At 45.4% G+C, this 21141-nt stretch overlaps 1 protein-coding gene across 5 annotated transcripts in view; it reads left to right on the top strand.

Moving 5' to 3' along the window:
* Positions 1–21141, top strand: part of LOC137374394 (adhesion G-protein coupled receptor G2-like) — a 187610-nt gene that overhangs the window by 150343 nt on the left and 16126 nt on the right. For all 5 annotated transcript variants that reach the window (XM_068040435.1, XM_068040434.1, XM_068040432.1 and 2 more), the window contains 4 exons: positions 1223–1326; positions 4649–4773; positions 14276–14544; positions 16164–16263. In XM_068040435.1, coding sequence (XP_067896536.1) covers positions 1223–1326; positions 4649–4773; positions 14276–14544; positions 16164–16263 — 598 coding nt within the window. The remainder of the gene's footprint in view (positions 1–1222; positions 1327–4648; positions 4774–14275; positions 14545–16163; positions 16264–21141) is intronic.

Below are 21141 nucleotides of genomic sequence, written 5' to 3'. Positions count from 1 at the left end.
TAAAATAAATGAACACCGTTAGCTCTCAAAAAGAAAGTATGACAATGATGTGAACTAATGGATAAGTGGGATGAGAATTCTTCTGGTCACTATGTGTATATATGCCTTTATAAAGATTTTTACTAATCTCTGTAATCTCTGAAATTGTGAACATCTTAAAGGATGTGTTAATGAAGAGGTCAGAGGAATTACATCAAGAAGTATTTATGATAATCCTGTTCAGCGTGTCCAGAAGAACTGTTATTGTAGAGTCTATAAGCATTCACTTAATAAAGCAAAGACTGACCCCTGTTGAGTGCCCTGTCGGAGGTGCTGTTTACAATTCTAAATATCACAAGACCACCACAACTGAAAACCATTCAGCCTATGTTGTTTTATTCAGCCTGACAGAGTCTAAAATCCCCCATTGCAGCATCCAATTCTTAAATGGCCAGAGGGTTTTGCTTTCCCTACACTATCTGGGGTTCTATGTCACATGTTAATCATCTTTATTGCGATTGAGAACTTCCTGATTTGTTATTAACTAGTGTCCATTGTCCTACTCTTGCATTTTACTTTAAAGTAATTTTACAGCTTTCCCTTTTTCCATTCCTTAACAATCCATATAACCCAACAAGATCCCTCTCAGGTGCCTCTTTTCAAAGCTGATAAGCCCAAGGCCCTCCAATTCTTTCCTCGTGGTTCAAATCTTTAACGCCAGATATCAGCCTTGTAGCTCTTCTCTGCACTTCCTCCAGAGCCTTGAATGTCTCCTTTATGTCTCAATGACCAAAATTGGGCACAATATTCAAGCTGTAGTCTGACCCGACCTATACAGTTGGATTATGACATCTTTTCACTTGTATTCTACAGTTTTGGCTATGTAGTCCAATATCCTGTTGGTTTCATTGATTGTTGTTCTGCATTGATTGGACATGCTAAGCATCAAGCCTACTAAAACAACTAGGTCTCTTTCAACTTCAATTTTAGCTATTTCAGCACTATTTAAAGAGTACATGTATATTTCCCATTTTCCCTTCCTATGTGTAGAACTTCATACTTGTTTGCATTAAATTTTACCTACAACTGTTCTGCCCACATCCATATTTTATCCAACTCATTCTGTCATGTGTAAGCTGCCTCCTCTAATCCAATTGCCTTTCTCAGTTTGATATTTGCAGAAAGCAGACTAGAACTTGATCTCTGAAGGAATTAGTTATAATTTGTTTTTGTATGTTTGCAGATGGCACTGGTGGATGGAATTCAGATGGTTGTAAAATGATACAGAGAACAGTCAATGAGACAGTATGTGAATGCGACCATCTCACACACTTTGGCATCTTATTGGTATGTAAACAAAATGAAATATTCCACAATCATGCGCAAGGCCCAATCTGCGTCACAACTGGACTGATGTTAAATATGAGCTAAGTGCCTGCAAGGTTCGAAGTGCCATAATTCTGTCAAAATAAACAAAATCAGTTCAACCCAGAGTAGCTACATAATATTCTGATGCCCATTAAGGACGTCTTTTTATTCTTCCTGTTTCCAGAAAGGAGAATTGCCTTTCATGATCTCAGGATCTTTCTAAATGATTTACAGCATATGAAGGCTGTTGGAAGTGTAGTTATTGTTATACTGTAAGGTGGCAGCCAACATTCACACAGCAAGCTCCCACAAACAGCAATGTAATAATGAAATGATAATCTATTTTTAGTGGTGTTGGTTAGAGGATGAATTTCTAAGAATTGAGGAAAAAGATGTCTCCCATAAGCACCCAAACAAGAATCTCACACTGTTTCTCTCAGCCTGGCTTGGTCTCCTCCATCCCTGAGAGTTTCTGAACTAGTCTTGCAGCTGGAAGGGCCTGGAGGGATGTTCAGAGATAGGCTTGCTTTGCCAAGAGAGTTGTTAATGAAGTCATGAAGTGTGTAACTTTCTTCTGGTTTATTCGGTGTAAACCCTGAGCCAGGCTGTAGCTTTGGTAAAACTCATCCATCGAGAAAACACCAGCAATCTGATTTGACATTTCAATAAAACCATATTTTGCTGTCAGATGAAGATGTTACAGGGTGCAGCAGCATAGGATCAGAAGAAAGTTGCAGAATAGAAAAAATAAAACATTAGGACAAATATAAAGGATGCAAGGTGCCTCCACTCTGTGTAATATAATTATTGCTTCCATGCGTTGGGGGCGGGGGGGGGAGGTTTATAGAGTTAATTTTTTAATTCCTAAAAGCTATCTGGGCAATATTATTTTTCCTAGTAATGTCGCCAGTTCATTCTGATTTTATTAATGTGGATCTATATTTCATATTTACAACTTTAGTAGCATAAGAACATCACCTGCCTGTTAATTGCTTGGTTTTGTCCAGTAGTCAGCTATCTCCATAACTCAGGTTGACTGGACAACACATCAGTGACAAACTCATGACAGGTTTGTTGTCTACCTCACTAATGTTTTACATGGGGCAAATGTTACAATTCAGAGCTCCTGGAGGCCATTCCATGTTGTTTCCTGTCCAGTGTAACAAATGGAGGGAAAATTGTGCAGGCTGTGAATCAGGTGCAATGACATCCAGTCCTGCATTCCTACCCATCCTCTGAAGCTCTGTGACAGGAGGCAGAGTCACAATTATCCCTCACCCTTTACTGCCCCCTCATCATTGTCAACAAGATAAAGTCTATCTCCTCCACAAGTTAAAAATCTCATTGGCCATTTTCAGAACACAAATGTACTGTTAAGTTTATACCTACACTGTGAACATGTACTTAAAGAGGATTAATTTATACTCCTCAATGTATATAAAGTACAAAATATTTGCTGCTAAACAGCATTTCTTAACTAATAATATCTGAAGCTATTTATTTTATGTAATCTATAGGGCCACTAATTTATTCTAATTGAAAAAGTCAAATTACATTTTTATTAGATATATATATATATATATATATATATATATAATGCAAGAATTTTCCCTTGAGTCTCTGGATGTTTTCCATGATTCCATATATTTTTCCATGAGAACCACATACTACTGGCATTTCCTTTCAGGTCCTCTTTGCTCCCTTTCAGGTCACCCTGTCTATACTCCGTTCTCCATATCTGCAAGCAGGGTCCCCAGGCCCCTATCAACCTTACTAAATGTTGAGCCAAAATCCAGCTGCAATCTACAGTGATTCTCTGATTCGCTAATTGTCCCACCCTCCAACAAGGAAATATCAGCTCGTTGATGATGCAGACCAGATTGGGAATCCACAGCATGAAGGGTAGTAGGCCTGGAATCCTGGTCCCGATATATATATGGTGAGGCAGGGAGAGTGTAGGGGAGTATGAGATAGCATGTGCAAAACCCAGAGGTCCTGCCAAATTTAACAGTATAACCTCATTATTGTATTATTATTTTCTTCTTCCATTTCCCACCCAGTGGCAGGGCAGGAAAACCAATAAAAGGAAGCTGTGGTCAGGGACTGTTGAAGACGTTCCCCAGCAAGTGGGTGGGTGGAGGAGGAGATCAGGACTTGGGATCAGGGGTGGAGGGGGGAGGTCCCCAATCGTGCCAACGAGAGATATCATGATTAGCATAAGGGAGACCGAAAGCTCCCTTGATGCACCAGGGGGGCACTCCTGTGCCTCCTGGCCCACAAAGAGTGCTACAAAAGACACTAATCTGCTTGAGTTGGCATCACTCACCTCCATTTCACTGCTAGGTTTTCCAAGTCCTGAGAAACCCAACTGACAGCTGGTATATTTAAGTCAGGTTCCCAACTGCAGTGTGGTGCCTGATTTAAATATAATAGCGAAGAGTTTTGCCTCTCCAAGACTGGACACAAGCACGGCACATTACCCACCTTACAAATGGCGGCTGGTATGTGCATAGCTAGTTGGGGATGTGCTCCCCAATTTTTAACGTTTAAATTGCCCGCCAGCTCACCCTATCCTGCCCATTATGGAATGGATTGGGCTGTGGTTAATATTGAGGCCCATGTCTTAGTATGCAATCACGCTGGAATACCAACAAATCTTTGCTCTGAAAATACACCTGAAAAAAAAACCTGATCACTTGTTGTAGGACAGGGGAGGAAAAGTTTGAGAGAGGGAAGCCATTTGGAGAGGCTTGGGATGAAACAACTATCGGAAAGGCTTTTACAGAACTCATTTTGGCAAAGGTATAGAAAGAAGAAATTGTTTCCTAAATACAGCAGTTACAGCCTTGTGGATTAAAGATTAAGGTTTAGAAGCCTGAGAGTCTCTTTTGGAGATATCAGCTGATAAAAGCCTAACAGACTGATATTGCGTTCATCTCTCGAATGCTTGTTGAAGCTGTTAACTCATTTAAAATAAACGGGTTGACTCCTGCATTAATACAGTACACAGAGGAATGTTAGATAAACAATCTACTAATATCTCCAAACATGATTTCTAGACTATGGAGTGTTAGTGTGTAGCATGGAGTTTTGCTGTGGCTATATTTAACTAGATGAAGGAAGAGTTTCATTAAACAAAACCTCGTAGTAATTCTGATGCAACTTCACGTTGAAACATTAACCTATCTCTCCCTCTTTCAGGCACTGATTGAGCTGCTGGGCATTTGCAGCATTTCACTTTTTATTTCAGATTTCCAGTATTTGTATCATTTTTTAACCTCCAATTTTGTTGTTTTTATAGGCTATTTCCAGAGATTTTGCAATCGATCCAATCAACAACCGGATCCTCACTTTCATTACATACATAGGCTGTGGTCTTTCATCGATTTGCTTGGCTGTGACCCTGGTGACATACCTTGTCTTTGAGTAAGTTTTTTTTGTTTTGTTACAAACCTTTGAAAACTCAAATGCTGAGAGCTTCCCTCCCCGAACTATTATATTGCAGTGTGTAACATAGTTAAAACAAATCACACCTTTCGACCTGTTTTACATCTGTAATATGGCATGGGTTTATTTGTTTTCCCTGTAAGGGTTGGTTTAACCTGGTAACAACACTCATATCTCTAGGTCAGGAGGTGTGGGTTCCAACCCTATTGCAGGACCTGAGCACTGAGTAGGTTGACCCTCCTCAGGGAGTGCCACATTGTCAGAGGTGCTCATCTTTCAAGAGAAATTAATCCCTGTCTGCTTGTCTGCTTGATCAAGTCGGTGTAAAACATTCCCAAGGCACTTTTTCTAAAGACAAGCAGGCAGTTCTCCTGGTGACTTGGACAATATTCATTCCACAACCTGCTCCACCAGATTAACTAGCCAGTTATCTCATTGCTGTTTGTGTAACTTTACTGTGCACAAATTGGCTGCTGTGTTTGCTACAAAAATGATTGTGACAGCCATCCAAAAGCAATTAATTGAGCATAACATGTTTTGGGATATTAGAGATACAGCACTGAAACAGGCCCTTCGGCCCACCGAGTCTGTGCCGACCAACAACTACCCATTTATACTAATCCTACATTAATCCCATATTTTCTACCACATCCCCACCATTCTCCTACCACCTACCTACACTAGGGGCAATTTACAATGGCCAATTTACCTATCAACCTGCAAGTCATATCCTAAAGGCAAGAAAGGCTCTGTACTATAAAATCATAGAGTCATTATGACACAGAGGGAGGCCATTCAGCCCATCGAGTCCATGTCAGCTCTCTGTAGAGCAATCCAGTGTGAACTTGCTCACTGTTTCTTTCTTTCTCCCTAAAACTATAATCTTATATAGTAACTCTTAGACCAACAGCTTCATCATGTTACCCCGGAATGATTCAAGTTAATTGCTTTGTGTTGGATATTGTTGAACTTCTTGAATGTTATTGCAGTTGCACACATCCAAGTGAGTAGAAGTGTTTCATCATATTCCTGTCTTCAGCCTTGTAGATGGTCTTTAGGCTTTGAGAGGTTAAAAAGTGAACCGCTCATCACAGAGTACCCAACTTCTGCCCTGCTCTGGCTGGTCTAGTTAAGCTTCTGGTTTATGGTGACTAGTAGGAGGTTGATGGTGGGGGACTTGGAGATAATAGTGCAATTGAGGGTTGGGAATTTTCATTTTGGAAATGGTCATTGCCAGGCACATCTGTGACATAAACGTTACCTGCCACTTGTCAACCCAAGCTGTAATATTGTTCAAGATCTACTGTAAACTGGCATGAGCTTTTTATTATCAGAGGAGTTATAGATGAATCCGAACTTGGAATCCTGTGTCAAAATCCCTATTCCTGACTTCATGATCGAGGGAAGGTCATCGATGAAGCAACTAAAGAATGTTGGGCTGAGGACACTTCCATGCCAGTGCTGGTCTTTGTGCCTTCCTTTCTTCCTTACAGCCTGCAGACTCAGGGAAGCCTATTGAACTTATCGAGAATCAAAAATCAATAGTCATTTGTCTTTTACAATATGCAGAGTCCCCAAGTCTGGCCACAGCAGAAACACCTGGGCCTCCCTTTGTTTCCAGGTGTGAAAAATTTCAACTCCCTGTTTACAAGCTTAGAGTCTAGGAGAATGAAACCAATTGTCCTTCAGGAGTTATAACTTGCACTCTGCTTTCAAAAGGTTCTTTGATCTGGATTCCTTTTTCGCATGGTAACTCGGATCCCTATCTTCATTCTAGGCAGAGTTGGTGTGAGGTCACATATCTCTGGCAAGACAGTAGTGTAGTGGTAATATCACTGCAGTCAAGTAACTGAGAACGGGAGCAGTGAGAGCCAGGGCCCAGTAACTGAGACTGGGGAGCAGTGAGAGCCAGAGCCCAGTAACTGAGACTGGGGAGCAGTGAGAGCCAGGGCCCAGTAACTGAGACTGGGGAGCAGTGAGAGCCAGGGCCCAGTAACTGAGACCAGGGAGCAGTGAGAACCAGGGCCCAGTAACTGAGAATGGGGAGCAGTGAGAACCAGGGCCCAGTAACTGAGAACGGGGAGCAGTGAGAGCCAGGGCCCAGTAATTGAGACTGGGGAGCAGTGAGAGCCAGGGCCCAGTAACTGAGAATGGGGAGCAGTGAGAGCCAGGGTCCAGTAACTGAGAACGGGGAGCAGTGAGAGCCAGGGCCCAGTAACTGAGACTGGGGAGCAGTGAGAGCCAGGGCCCAGTAACTGAGACTGGGGAGCAGTGAGAGCCAGGGCCCAGTAACTGAGAATGGGGAGCAGTGAGAGCCAGGGCCCAGTAACTGAGAATGGGGAGCAGTGAGAGCCAGGGTCCAGTAACTGAGAATGGGGAGCAGTGAGAGCCAGAGCCCAGTAACTGAGACTGGGGAGCAGTGAGAGCCAGGGTCCAGTAACTGAGAACGGGGAGCAGTGAGAGCCAGAGCCCAGTAACTGAGACTGGGGAGCAGTGAGAGTCAGGGCCCAGTAACTGAGACTGGGGAACAGTGAGAGCCAGAGCCTAGTAACCGAGACCAGTAACCATGATTGAGGAGCAGTGAGAACCAGAGGGCCAGTAACTGACCAGGAGCAGCGTGAGCTGGAGTCGAGTAACCGAGGATGGGGAGCAGCAAGAGGCAGAGCCCAGTAACTGAGACTGGGGAGCAGTGAGAACCAGGGCCCAGTAACCATGATCGGGGAGTGGTGAGAATCATGGGGCCAGTAACTGAGACCAGGAGCAGCGAGAGCCTGAGTCGAGTAACTGAGAACAGGGAGTAGTGAGAGGCAGGGACCAGTAACTGAGACCGGGGAGCAGTGAGAGCCAGGGCCGAGTAACTGAGATCGGGGAGCCGAGGCAGGGCCCAGTAACCGAGACCAGGGAGCAGTGAGAGCCGGAGCCCAGTAACCGAAACTGGGGAGCAGTGAGAGCCAGAGCCCAGTAACTGAGACCGCAGAGTAGTGACAGCCGGAGTCGAGTAACAGAGATCAAGGAGCAGTGAGAGCCAGGGCCCAGTAACCGAGACCAGTAATCATGATCGGAGAGCAGTGAGAACCAGGGGCCAGTAACCAGGATCGGGAGCAGCGAGAGCCTGAGTCGAGTAACTGAGAACGGAGAGTAGTGAGAGGCAGAGCCCAATAACTGAGACCGGGGTGCAGCGACAGGTGGAGTCCAGTAACCGAGACCGGGGAGCGGTGAGAGCCAAAGCCCAGTAACTGAGACCGGGGCAGCAGTGGGAGCCGGAGCCCAGTAACCGAAACTGGAGATCAGTGAGAGCTGGAGCCGTGTAACTGAGACTGGAGAGCAGCGAGAACAGGAGTCAAGTAACTGAGATCGGGGAGCCGAGGCAGGGCCCAGTAACCGAGACCAGGGAGCAGTGAGAACCAGGGCCCAGTAACCGAGACCAGTAACCATGATTGGGGAGCAGGGAGAACCAGGGCCCAATAACCAAGACAGGCGAGCAGTGAGAATCACGGCCCAATAACCGAGACTGGGGAGCAGTGAGAGCCGGAGTCGAGTAACTGAGATCAAGGAGCAGTGAGAGCCAGGGCCCAGTAACCGAGACCAGTAACAATGATCGGGGAGCAGTGAGAACCAGGGCCCAGTATCCGAGACCAGTAACCATGATCGGGGAGCAGTGAGAACCGGGGGCCAGTAACCGAGACGGAGGAGCAGTGAGAGCCGGAGTCGAGTAACTGAGATCAAGGAGCAGTGAGAGCCAGGGCCCAGTAACCGAGACCAGTAACCATGATTGGGGAGCAGGGAGAACCAGGGCCCAATAACCAAGACAGGCGAGCAGTGAGAATCACGGCCCAATAACCGAGACTGGGGAGCAGTGAGAGCCGGAGTCGAGTAACTGAGATCAAGGAGCAGTGAGAGCCAGGGCCCAGTAACCGAGACCAGTAACAATGATCGGGGAGCAGTGAGAATCGGGGGGCCAGTAACCGAGACCGGGAGCAGCGAGAGCCTGAGTCGAGTAACTGAGAACAGGGAGTAGTGAGAGGCAGGGCCCAGTAACCGAGACTGGGGAGCAGCGAGAGCTGGAGGCCAGTAACTGAAACCAGGGAGCAGCGAGAGGCAGAGCCCAGTAACTGAGACTGGGGAGCAGCGAGAGCCAGAGTCCAGTAAGTATGATCAGAGAGCAATGAGAGCCAGAGCTCAGCAGCCGAGACCAGGGAGCAGTGAGAGCCGGAGCCCAATAACTGACACTGGGGCAGCAGTGAGAGCCGGAGCCCAGTAACTGAGGCCAGGGCAGCAGTTAGAGCTGGAGCCAAGTAACTGAGACTGAGGAGCAGTGAGAGCCAGGGCCCAGTAACCGAGACCAGTAACCATGATTGGGGAGCAGTGAGAACCATGGCCCAATAACCAGGACTGGCGAGAAGTGCGAACCAGGGCCCATTTACCGAGACTGGGGAGCAGTGAGAACCAGGGCCCAGTAACCGAGACCAGTAACCGAGACCAGCAGCAGCAAGAGCCAGAGTCCAGTAACTGAGACCGGGGAACAGCGAGAGGCAGAGTCTAGTAACTGAGACCAGGGAACAGCGAGAGGCAGAGTCTAGTAACTGAGACTGGGAAACAGCGAGAGGCAGAGTCTAGTAACTGAGACCGGGGAGCAGCGAGAGGCAGAGTCTAGTAACTGAGACCGGGGAACAGCGAGAGGCAGAGTCCAGTAACTGAGACCGGGGAACAGCGAGAGGCAGAGTCCAGTAACTGAGACCGGGGAACAGCGAGAGGCAGAGTCTAGTAACTGAGACTGGGGAACAGCGAGAGGCAGAGTCTAGTAACTGAGACCGGGGAACAGCGAGAGGCAGAGTCCAGTAACTGAGACTGGGGAACAGCGAGAGGCAGAGTCTAGTAACTGAGACTGGGGAACAGCGAGAGGCAGAGTCTAGTAACTGAGACCGGGGAACAGCGAGAGGCAGAGTCTAGTAACTGCGACCGGGGAACAGCGAGAGGCAGAGTCCAGTAACTGAGACCGGGGATCAGCAAGAGGCAGAGTCCAGTAACTGAGACTGGGGAACAGCGAGAGGCAGAGTCTAGTAACTGAGACTGGGGAACAGCGAGAGGCAGAGTCTAGTAACTGAGACCGGGGAACAGCGAGAGGCAGAGTCTAGTAACTGCGACCGGGGAACAGCGAGAGGCAGAGTCCAGTAACTGAGACCGGGGATCAGCGAGAGGCAGAGTCTAGTAACTGAGACCGGGGAACAGCGAGAGGCAGAGTCTAGTAACTGAAACCGGGGAACAGCGAGAGGCAGGGCCCAGTAACTGAGACTAGGGAACAGCGAGAGGCAGAGTCCAGTAACTGAGACTGGGGAACAGCGAGAGGCAGAGTCTAGTAACTGAGACTGGGGAACAGCGAGAGGCAGAGTCCAGTAACTGAGACTGGGGAACAGCGAGAGGCAGAGTCCAGTAACTGAGACTGGGGAACAGCGAGAGGCAGAGTCTAGTAACTGAGACCGGGGAACAGCGAGAGGCAGAGTCCAGTAACTGAGACCGGGGAACAGCGAGAGGCAGGGCCCAGTAACTGAGACTGGGGAACAGCGAGAGGCAGAGTCTAGTAACTGAGACCGGGGAACAGCGAGAGGCAGGGCCCAGTAACTGAGACCGGGGAACAGCGAGAGGCAGAGTCTAGTAACTGAGACCGGGGAACAGCGAGAGGCAGAGTCCAGTAACTGAGACTGGGGAACAGCAAGAGGCAGAGTCCAGTAACTGAGACCGGGGAACAGTAAGAGGCAGAGTCTAGTAACTGAGACCGGGGAACAGCAAGAGGCAGAGTCCAGTAACTGAGACTGGGGAACAGCGAGAGGCAGAGTCTAGTAACTTAGACCGGGGAACAGCGAGAGGCAGAGTCTAGTAACTGAGACCGGAGAACAGCGAGAGGCAGAGTCTAGTAACTGAGACTGGGGAACAGCGAGAGGCGGAATCTAGTAACTGAGACCAGGGAACAGCGAGAGGCAGGGCGCAGTAACTGAGACCGGAGAACAGCGAGAGGCAGGGCCCAGTAACTGAGACCGGGGAACAGCGAGAGCCGGAGCCCAGTAACTGAGACCGGGGAACAGCGAGAGGCAGAGTCTAGTAACTGAGACTGGGGAACAGCGAGAGGCAGAGTCTAGTAACTGAGACTGGGGAACAGCGAGAGGCAGAGTCTAGTAACTGAGACTGGGGAACAGCGAGAGGCAGGGCCCAGTAACTGAGACTGGAGAACAGCGAGAGGCAGAGTCTAGTAACTGAGACTGGGGAACAGCGAGAGGCAGGGCCCAGTAACTGAGACTGGAGAACAGCGAGAGGCAGAGTCTAGTAACTGAGACGGGGAACAGCGAGAGGCAGAGTTCAGTAACGGTGGCACATGCCTCAGGCTCCGCCCACCAATTGAAACCACTGACACACATACACCGTGTATTATTATAAATCTTATTGATGCACACTTCATCAAACGATGCATGTTAAAAAGTATTATATAATGGGCGGCACAGTGGCGCAGTGGTTAGCACCGCAGCCTCACAGCTCCAGCGACCCGGGTTCAATTCTGGGTACTGCCTGTGTGGAGTTTGCAAGTTCTCCCTGTGTCTGCATGGGTTTTCGCCGGGTGCTCCGGTTTCCTCCCACCACCAAAAGACTTGCAGGTTGATGGGTAAATTGGCCATTATAAATTGCCCCTAGTATAGGTGGGTGGTAGGAGAATATAGGGACAGGTAAGGATGTGGTAGGAATATGAGATTAGTGTAGGATTAGTATAAATGGGTGGTTTATGGTTGGCACAGACTCGGTGGGCCGAAGGGCCTGTTTCAGTGCTGTATCTCTAAATAAAATAAATGAACTAGTTACCATGGTGATGAAAATGGAGTGTAGAAACTGGACTCAAAAGTGGAGTGACAATTTTCTTAAAAGGAAAGGAATAGGGATCATTTAATGAGGTCATGTGACCTCACCAGCTGGTCTGGAAATCGGGGGTTTGATGATAAGATGAATGGTTGGAGAATTGTGGGCAGCATGCCTGTGATATGCTGATATGTTCTGACCATGGGTGATGCTTCCCACCAGCAGTGTGATCTCAGCTCTATAAAAATATCTGTATGCTATTCCAAATGTCATATGGTTAATAACAGTTTAATATGTACCAAAGGATACATTTACTGACTGGCCTTCCATCAGTGCAGAAATAAAATTATATTTGATGTGCTTTTATCTATCTATTTGGCCTACATTTAAATCCCACACAATATGGAATAATGGATATGAGATTACAAATGATTGAATGACTAATTTTGGTCAAAAAAACAAATACAGCTGTGAGGTGGGATGATATGTTGGAAGGTTCATCAAATGAGGCCATATGGATTGGACTAAGGAACAAAAAATGGGCAATCACACTGCTGGGAGTATACTATAGACCCCCAAACAGTCAGAAGGAGATAGAAGAGTAGATATGTAGGCAAATCTTTGAGAAGTGCAAAAACAATAGGGCAGTAATAGTAGGGGATTTTAACTACCCCACCATTAATTGGGATAGTTTTAGTGTGAAAGGAATTGAGGGAGCAGAATTCTTGAGACGCATTCAGGAGAACTTTTTTGGCCAGTATGTCGCAAGTCCAACAAGACAGGGTGCAGTCTTAGACTTAGTTTTAGGAAATGAAGATGGGCAGGTGGAAGGAATGGCAGTGGGAGAGCATTTTGGTGGTAGTGATCATAATTCAGTCAATTTTAACGTAATTATGGAAAAGGACAAGGATAGAACAGGAGTTAGAGTTCTCAATTGGGGCAAGGCCAATTCTACTCAGCTGAGGAGTGATTTAGTGAAAGGTAAATCAGTGTCAGAGCAGTGGGAGGCATTCAAAGTGTCCTAGGCCCAACCATCTTCACCTGCTTCATCAATGACCTTCCTTCAATCATAAGGTCAGAAGTGGGGATGTTCGCTGATGATTGCACAATGTTCAGCACCATTCGCAACTCCTCAGATACTGAAGCAGTCTGTGTAGAAATGCAGCAAGACCTGGACAATATCCAGGCTTGGGCCGATAAGTGGCAAGTAACATTTGTGCCATACAAGTGCCAGGCAATGACCATCTCCAACAAGAGAGAATCTAACCATCTCCCCTTGACATTCAATGGCATTACCATCACTTAATCCCCCACTATCAACATCCTAGGGGCTAGCATTGACCAGAAACTGAACTGGAGTAGCCATATAAATACCGTGGCTACAAGAGCAGGTCAGAGGCTAGGAATCCTGCGGCGAGTAACTCACCTCCTGACTCCCCAAAGCCTGTCCACCATCTACAAGGCACATGGTTAAAAAAATAAAAGCTCATGGGATCCAGGAAATGTAGCAAGGTGGATACAAAATTGTCTCAGTGTCAGAAAACAAAGGGTAATTGTTGACGGGTGTTTTTATGACCGGAATGTTGATTCCAGTGACGTTCCGCCGGGCTCAGTACTGGGTCCCCTGCTTTTTGTGGTATATATTAACGATTTGGATGTAAATGTAGGGGGCATGATCAAGAAGTATGCAGATGACACAAAGGTTGGCCGTGTGGTAGATAGCGAGGAGGATAGCTGTAGGCTGCAGGAAGATATTGATGTACTGGTCAGGTGGGCAGAAAAGTAACAAATGGAATTCAGCTTGGAGAAGTGTGAGGCAATGCATTTGGGGAGGTCAAACAAGGAAAAGGAATACACGATTAATGGGACAATACTGAGAAGTGTTGAGGAAGTGAGGGACCTTGGACCGAATGTCCACAGACCCCTGAAGTTAGCAGGACAGGTCGATAAGATGCTTAAGAAGTCTTTTGGAATCCTTTCCTTTATTAGTTGAGGTATAGAATCTAAGAGCAGGGAGGTTATGCTGGAACTATATAACTCATTGGTGAGGCCACAACATGAGTACTGTGTGCAGTTCTGGTCACCTCATTATAGAAAGGATGTAATTGCACTAGAGGGGGCACCGAAGAGATTTATGAGGATGCTGCTGGGACTGGAAAAATGCAGCTAAGAGGAGAGATTGGATAGGCTGGGATTGTTCTCCTTGGAACAGAGAAGGCTGAGGGAGGTTTGATAGAAATGTACAAAATTTCGAGGGGCCTGGATAGAGTGGATGTGAAGGGACTGTTCACCTTAGCAGAGATGTCAGTGACTAGGGGGAATAGATTTAAACTTTTTGGTAGAAAGATTAGAGGGAGATGAGGAAACAATTTTCACCAAGAGAGTGGTGATGGTCTGGAACTCACTGTCTGAAAGGGTAGTAGAGGCAGAAACCCTCAACTCATTTAAAAAGGTGCTGGATATGCAACACAAATACTGTAACCTGCATGGCTTACGACGAAACGCTGGAAAGTGGGATTAGGCTGGGTGGCTTGTTGTTTTGCCCAGTGCAGACACAATGGGCCAAGTGGCCTCTTTCTGTGCCGTAAACATTCTATGAATCTGATTACTAGTTACTAAGAAACTTTTGTTTTTCTTTCAGAAAACTCCGCAGAGACCATCCTTCAAAAATCCTAATAAACCTTTGCACAGCCTTGCTGCTCCTCAATATGTTGTTCCTAATTGATTCCTGGATTTCTTCCTATGATATTGAGGGTCTGTGCATCGCAGTAGCTGCCTTTCTCCATTACTTCCTGTTGGTTTCCTTCACCTGGATGAGCCTCGAGGCCCTCCACATGTACCTGGCTCTGGTTAAAGTCTTCAACACTTACATGCGCAGATATATGTTGAAATTTTGCATCCTTGGTTGGGGTGAGTAAGCTTTGCAGCCTGCGTTGTAGAAAGGGAAATGCCACGTACAAAATTAGCTCCTGTTGCGCTGAGGGTAAACACAGGAGGCAAGTGGAACCTCAGAGAAGAATATTATTACTTGAATCAGGGGAGGTGGTGGCATAGTGGTCATGTCATTGGACTAGTAAACCAGAGCCCAGGCTAATATTCTGGGGACAGGTTCACATCCCACCATGGCAGATGGTGAAATTTGAATTCAATTAATAAATCTGGAATTAATGGTCTAATGGTGACCATGAAACCATTGTAAAATTATTGTTAAAAACCCACCTGGTTCACCACTGTCCTTTAGGGAAGGAAATCTGCTGTCCTTACCTGATCTGGCCTACATGTGACTGCAGACCCACAGCAATTGACTCTTAAATGCCCTCTGAAATGGCCTAACAAGACACTCAGTTCGTGGGCAATAAATGCTGGCCTATTCAGCAATGCCCACATCCCACAAAAAATGAATTGAAAAAAAGAATCAATGTGGGCATTATTTAAGGTCCAATGAGCTCAGGAGCATTTAGCAAAGTGCGGCCCAGAGCATCGATGAAACAATGTGCCTAAGCAGCCATTCTTTGAGTGAGTATTGGGATGCTTCTCGACAGTGGGAGGCATCAGTGCTGAACCTGCTCCTGTCTTCACTTGACATCCACCTACTTGTTTTTGAACAGCGGGGAGGTTACTGGACAGCAATCAGGACTGGAAACCCTGGCTAATACATCACTCCCTAGCCCAGGGCTACGGATACCAATTGTACCACTCTGCCACTGCCTTAGGCAAAAATTAGCTAAATAATCTCTGACCAACAAATATTTATTTTCTTTTGCCCTGAATCGAGGTTCTGGGAAATCTGAAACATTTGGAACACACCTATTTTTCCCCCCAACCCTTTTCCCATCTTCAGTTGCCATCTCCTTCTCACACACTATTCTTACCACTTAAATCAAAGGGAATCACCATTAAGGCTAGTGGATTGTCACCGCAGTAATTGATTCCCTGATCTTTGTTACGAATGTAATGAGTGGGATTCTGGCCCAAGTGGTGTGGTTTAGTAAAAAGCCGATTGCTTTATGGAATATATTTTTCAACTCTGTTGCTATCATCAAGTGTGGACATTACAAGATGCTTTTTAAGGCAGTAGAATATTAAACCTGAGATGATCTGCTGGTGCATTGAATCACAGCGGATACAGCAGGATGAGTGCACTACTGTTGACACAATAGTTCCAGTGCACCATTGCTGACACTCTTCCTATTTCCAGCATTTAAAGTTAAGGGCTTTCTGATATTAAAAGCCAGCATTTAACAAATAAATTTGTTGATGACATCACATTGAGAGAAATGCGCCAATCGTTCTTGCAGGTGGGAGTGGATTGACCCAATTGACAGCCCAATGTTTTATAATGCAGGACCTCAAATAGTACTGTGTTCAGTGAATTATTCTTGGTTTATTTCAATACTGCATTGCAAAGAATTCACTGTCCAATTCAATAGTTCAAGAATACAATAATACCTGGCCTAAATTACTACTGCACAACTGATAACTATGAAGAAGCAGCTTGCTAATAGTATTCTTCTTCCTGCCTGAAATAGGGACTCCCATTGTGGTGGTAGTCATTATCCTCGGTACTAATCCAACAAACTACGGATTTGGACAATATGGAAAACAGACCAACAGCAGCTCGGACGTATTGTAAGTGGGCATGCCAGAAGAAGGCTGCTGCTATGAAGCAGCTCACATTCTGTTGTACTACTGCTGATTAGAATCTTTTCATTTCGGATAAATAGCAATGGAAAGATCATTTATGCCCATTCGTCACACCATCTCTTGTGAAATATTTCCTCTGTACACCACGTACAGTGAAATCGTAAACACTTATAAAGGACATATTTACAACCTTGTAACAGATAGTACATAGAGGAAAGTGTCCCCTCTAGTGTTGTTATTCAGTTCAATCGTAGAATCATAGAATGGTTGCAGCACAGAAGGAGGCCATTGGGCCCATCATATCTGTGCTGGTTCTCTGCAAGAGCAACTTACTTAGTCCCACTCCGCTGCTTTTTCCATGCAGCCCTGCAATTTGTTTCTCTTTAGATAATTATCCAGTTCTGCTTTGAAAGCCTCGATTGAATCAGCCTCCAACACACTCTCAGGCAGTGCATTACACTCGCTGTGTAAAAACGTTTTTCCTCCTGTCCCCGTTGCTTCTTTTGCCAATCACCTGAAATCGATGTCCTCTGGTTCTGGATCCTTCGGCCAATGGGAAGTTTCTACCTATCTACTCTGTCCTGACCCCTCATGATTTTGAATTGTTAGTAAGTACACTGAAATCTTTAGTAATAACTAACCAGTCCAAGATTAAATTATATTCTTTATTTTATACACCACATATTATAAGGGATTTGATCTTATAATTAGCGAAGCAAAATTTAATTCCATTCCTTTCCTTCCCCAATTTATTAGCAATCAGGGTGAGGGAAATTGGTGCAGGGAATACAGATTCTATGATTTGTCTCAATAATATACTTTAATCAACTTCAGAAGAGCTGGCTCTCAACCTTTGGCCTACGATATTAGTGTAAGTTATCCCCTATCCCACAGCATCAATCTCTGAATTCTCTCAAGTGTCCATTACTCCATATTTTATTCTCATTTTGGAATCACACTGACTTTAGTCTCTTTCTTCATTCTGAAAGGAAGCAAGTTTTCAATATATATTGTTTGCCTTTTCTAGTTTGTTTAGTCAGTCTGATTCCAGAATGAGAATAAAATATGGAGTAATGGACACTTGAGAGAATTCAGAGATTGATGCTGTGGGATAGGGGATAACTTAGGCTATGACCAGTTAACACAGTGGGCAAGAGAGCTACTGTCAAGCCTCAGCCAATGTCAATTGCAAATAAATGGGGGAAAAAAGCAAAACACAAATGTATAACTGTGAAAACAAAATGGAACCATTCTTCCAATAAATATGAAGGGTAGATGTTATGAATTAAGGGTTCCAGTGCAAAGCTTAAAGTAACACGAGAATATTTCAGACACTGGGTACCGAATGTCAGTCACAGCCCACAAGATTTTCTACTCATTACAATTAATAGAGGCTAATATTGTGGCAGAACTAAAACAGGGCATTCTGACCTCCATACCCAGATTCTCAACCGTGAGATGGGGATGGGAGAGGCAAACCTAGTACTAGTTAACTCATTGGCCTCAGTGCCCTGAGCTAAGGAGGAGAAAGAATTTAACCTGATTTCTGTTCAGTATATCTTTGGGTGTGTGAATAGAGTCATAGAGTTATACAGCACAGAAACAGGCCCTTTGGCCCATTGTGTCCATGCCAGCCATCAAGCACCTATCTATTCTAATCCCATTTTCCAGCACTTGTCCTGCAGCCTTGTATGCTATGGTGTTTCAAGTGCTCATCTAAATACTTCTTAAATATTTTGAGGGTTCCTGCCTCCACCACCCCTTCAGGTAGTGTGTTCCAGATTCCAACCACCCTCTGGGTGAAAAAAATTTCCTCAAATCCCCTCTAAACCTCCTACCCCTTACCTTAAATCTATGCCCCCGCTTATTGACACCTCCATTAAGAGAAAAAGTTTCTTCCTAACTACCCTATCCATACCCTCATTATTTCGTATACATCAATCAGGTCCCCCCTCAGCCTTCTCTGCTCTAAGAAAAATAACCCTAGCCTATCCCGTCTCTCTTCACAGCTGAAATGCTGCAGCCCAGGCAACATCCTGGTGAATCTCCTTTGCACCCTCTCCAATGCAATCACATCCTTCCTATAGTGTGGCAACCAGAACCGTACAGAGTACTTCAGCTGTGGCCTAACTAGCATATACAGCTCTATCATAACCTCCCTGCTCTTATATTCTATGCCTCTGCTAATAAAGGCAAGTATCCCATATGCCTTCCTAACCACCTTATCTACCTGTGCTGCTGCTTTCAGTGATCTATGGACAAGCACACCAAGGTCCCTATGACCCTCTGTACTTCCTAGGGTCCTACCATCCATTGTATATTCCCTTGTCTTGTTAGTCCTCCCAAAATGCATCACCTCACACTTCTTGGGATTAATTTCCATTTGCCACTGCTCTGCCCATCTTACCAGCCCATCTATATTGTCCTTTAATCTAAGGCTTTTCTCCTAACTATTTACAACACCCCCAATTTTTGTGTCATCTGCCAACTTACTGATCATACCTCCTATATTTACGTCTAAACCATTAATGTACACCTACAAACAGCAAGGGTCCCAGCACCGATCTCTGTGGTACACCACTGGTCACAGGCTTCTAATCACAAAAACAACCCTCGACCATCACCCTCTGCCTCCTGCCACTAAACCAATTTTGGATTCAATTTGCCAAATTGCCCTGGATCCCATGGGTTCTTACCTTCTTGACCAATCTCCCATGCAGGACCTTATCAAAAGCCTTACTGAAGTCCATGTAGACAACATCAACTGCTTTACCCTCATCTACACACCTAGTCACCTCCTCGAAAAATTCAATCAAATTTGTTCGACATGATCTCCCCCTGACAAAGCCATGCTGACTATCCTTGATTAATCCCTGCCTCTCCAAGTGGAGATTAATCCTGTCCCTCAGAATTTTTTCCAATAGTTTCCCTACCACAGTTGTTAGACTCACCGTAATTACCTGTAATTACCTGGTTTATCCCGGCTACCCTTCTTGAATAATGGTACCACATTCGCTGTCCTCCGGTCTTCTGGCACCTCTCCTGTGGCCAGAGAGGATTTGAAAATTTATGTCAGAGCCCCTCCAATCTCCTCTCTTGCCTCACATAACAGCCTGGAAATATCTCATAACATATTGAAGGGAAGCTGGTACCCATTGAACTACAATCCAGTAAAGAATCAATTGCTATTGATGGGCAGCAGAGTGAACTGGGAGAACAAAAGCTCCTTTATTGCCTTTCAATTGACCGATCTTAGTACTGGAACTACTCTAGTGTTAATTGCTCTTTGTTTGACTTTGGGAAACATCTAATTGAACCTTGGTGTCATATTTGACCCTGAGATGAGTTTCTGACTATATATCCACGCCATCACTAAGGCCACCTATTTCCACCTCCGTAGCATTGCCTAACTCTTCCCTGCCTCAACTCATCTGCTGAAACCTTCATCCATGTCTTTGTTATCTCTAGACTTGACTATTCCAATGCACTCCTAGTTGGCCTCTTATGTTTCACCCTCTGTAAACTTGACGTCATCCAAAATTCTGCTGCTTGTATCTTAACTCGCACCAAGTCCTGTTAACCCATCACCTCTGTGCTCACTGACCTCCATTGGCTCCCAGTTAAGCAATTTTAAATTCTCATCTTTGTTTCAAATCCTTCTACGGTCTCTCACCTCCCTATCGCTGTAAACTCCTCCAGCTCCACAACCCTCCAATATATCTGTGCTCCTCTAATTCTGGCCTAGGAACATAGAAAATAGGAGCACGAGTAGGCCATTCGGCCCTTCAGGCCTGCTCCGTCATTCAAAAAAGATCATGGCTGATCGTCTAATTCAGTATCCTGTTCCCACTTTTTCCCTATATTGCTTGATCCCTTTGGCATTAAGAAATATATCTACCTCCTTCTTGAATATATTTAATGACTTGGCCTCCACTGCCTGCTGCGGTAGAGAATTCCACAGGTTCACCACCCTCTGAGTGAAGAAATTTCTCCTGATCTTGGTTCTAAATGGCATGCCACATATCCTGACCCCTGGTTCTGGACTCCCCAGCCATCGGGAACATCCTTTCTGCATCTAGCCTGTCTATTTCTGTTAGAATTTTATAGGTTCTATGAGATCCCCTCTCATTCTTCTAAACTCTAGTGAATATAGGCCGAGTTGACCCAATCTCTCCTCATACGTCAATCCTGCCATCCCAGGAATCAGCCTAGTAAATCTTCTTTGCACTCCCTCCATGGCAAGAACATCCTTCCTCAGATAAGGAGACCAAAACTGCACACAATACTCCAGGTGCAGTCTCACCAAGGCCCTGTATAACTGCAGTAAGACATCCTTGCTCCTATACTCAAATCCTCTTGCACTGAAGGCAAACATACCATTCGCCTTCCTAACTGCTTGCTTTCAGCAACTGGTGTACAAGGACACCCAGGTCTCGTTGCACCTCCTCCTTTCAATCTATCACCATTCAGATAATAACCTGCCTTTCTGTTTTTACAACCAAAGTGGATAACCTCATATTTATTCACATTAAACTGCATCTGCTTTGCATTTGCCCACTCACCCAACTTGTCCAAATCACATTGGAGCCTCTTTGCATCCTCCTCACAGCTCACATTCCCCGCCCCCCCAGCTTTGTGTCATCTGCAAATTTGGAAATGTTGCATTTAGTTCCCTCACCCAAGGCATTAATATATATTGTGAATAGCTGGGCCCAAGCACTGATCCCTGCTGTACCCCACTAGTCAGTGCCTGCCACTCGGAAAAAGACCAGTTTATTCCTACTGTCTGTCAACCAATTCTCAATCCATGCCAGTATATTACCCCTAATCCCATATGCTTTAATTTTGCACGCTAACCTCTTA

Source organism: Heterodontus francisci, chromosome 10, assembly GCF_036365525.1.
Source record: "Heterodontus francisci isolate sHetFra1 chromosome 10, sHetFra1.hap1, whole genome shotgun sequence".
In the NCBI taxonomy this organism is placed as follows: Eukaryota; Metazoa; Chordata; class Chondrichthyes; order Heterodontiformes; family Heterodontidae; genus Heterodontus; species Heterodontus francisci.
Note: the sequence above shows the minus strand (reverse complement) of the source record. Positions and strands in the feature narration are given on the sequence as shown.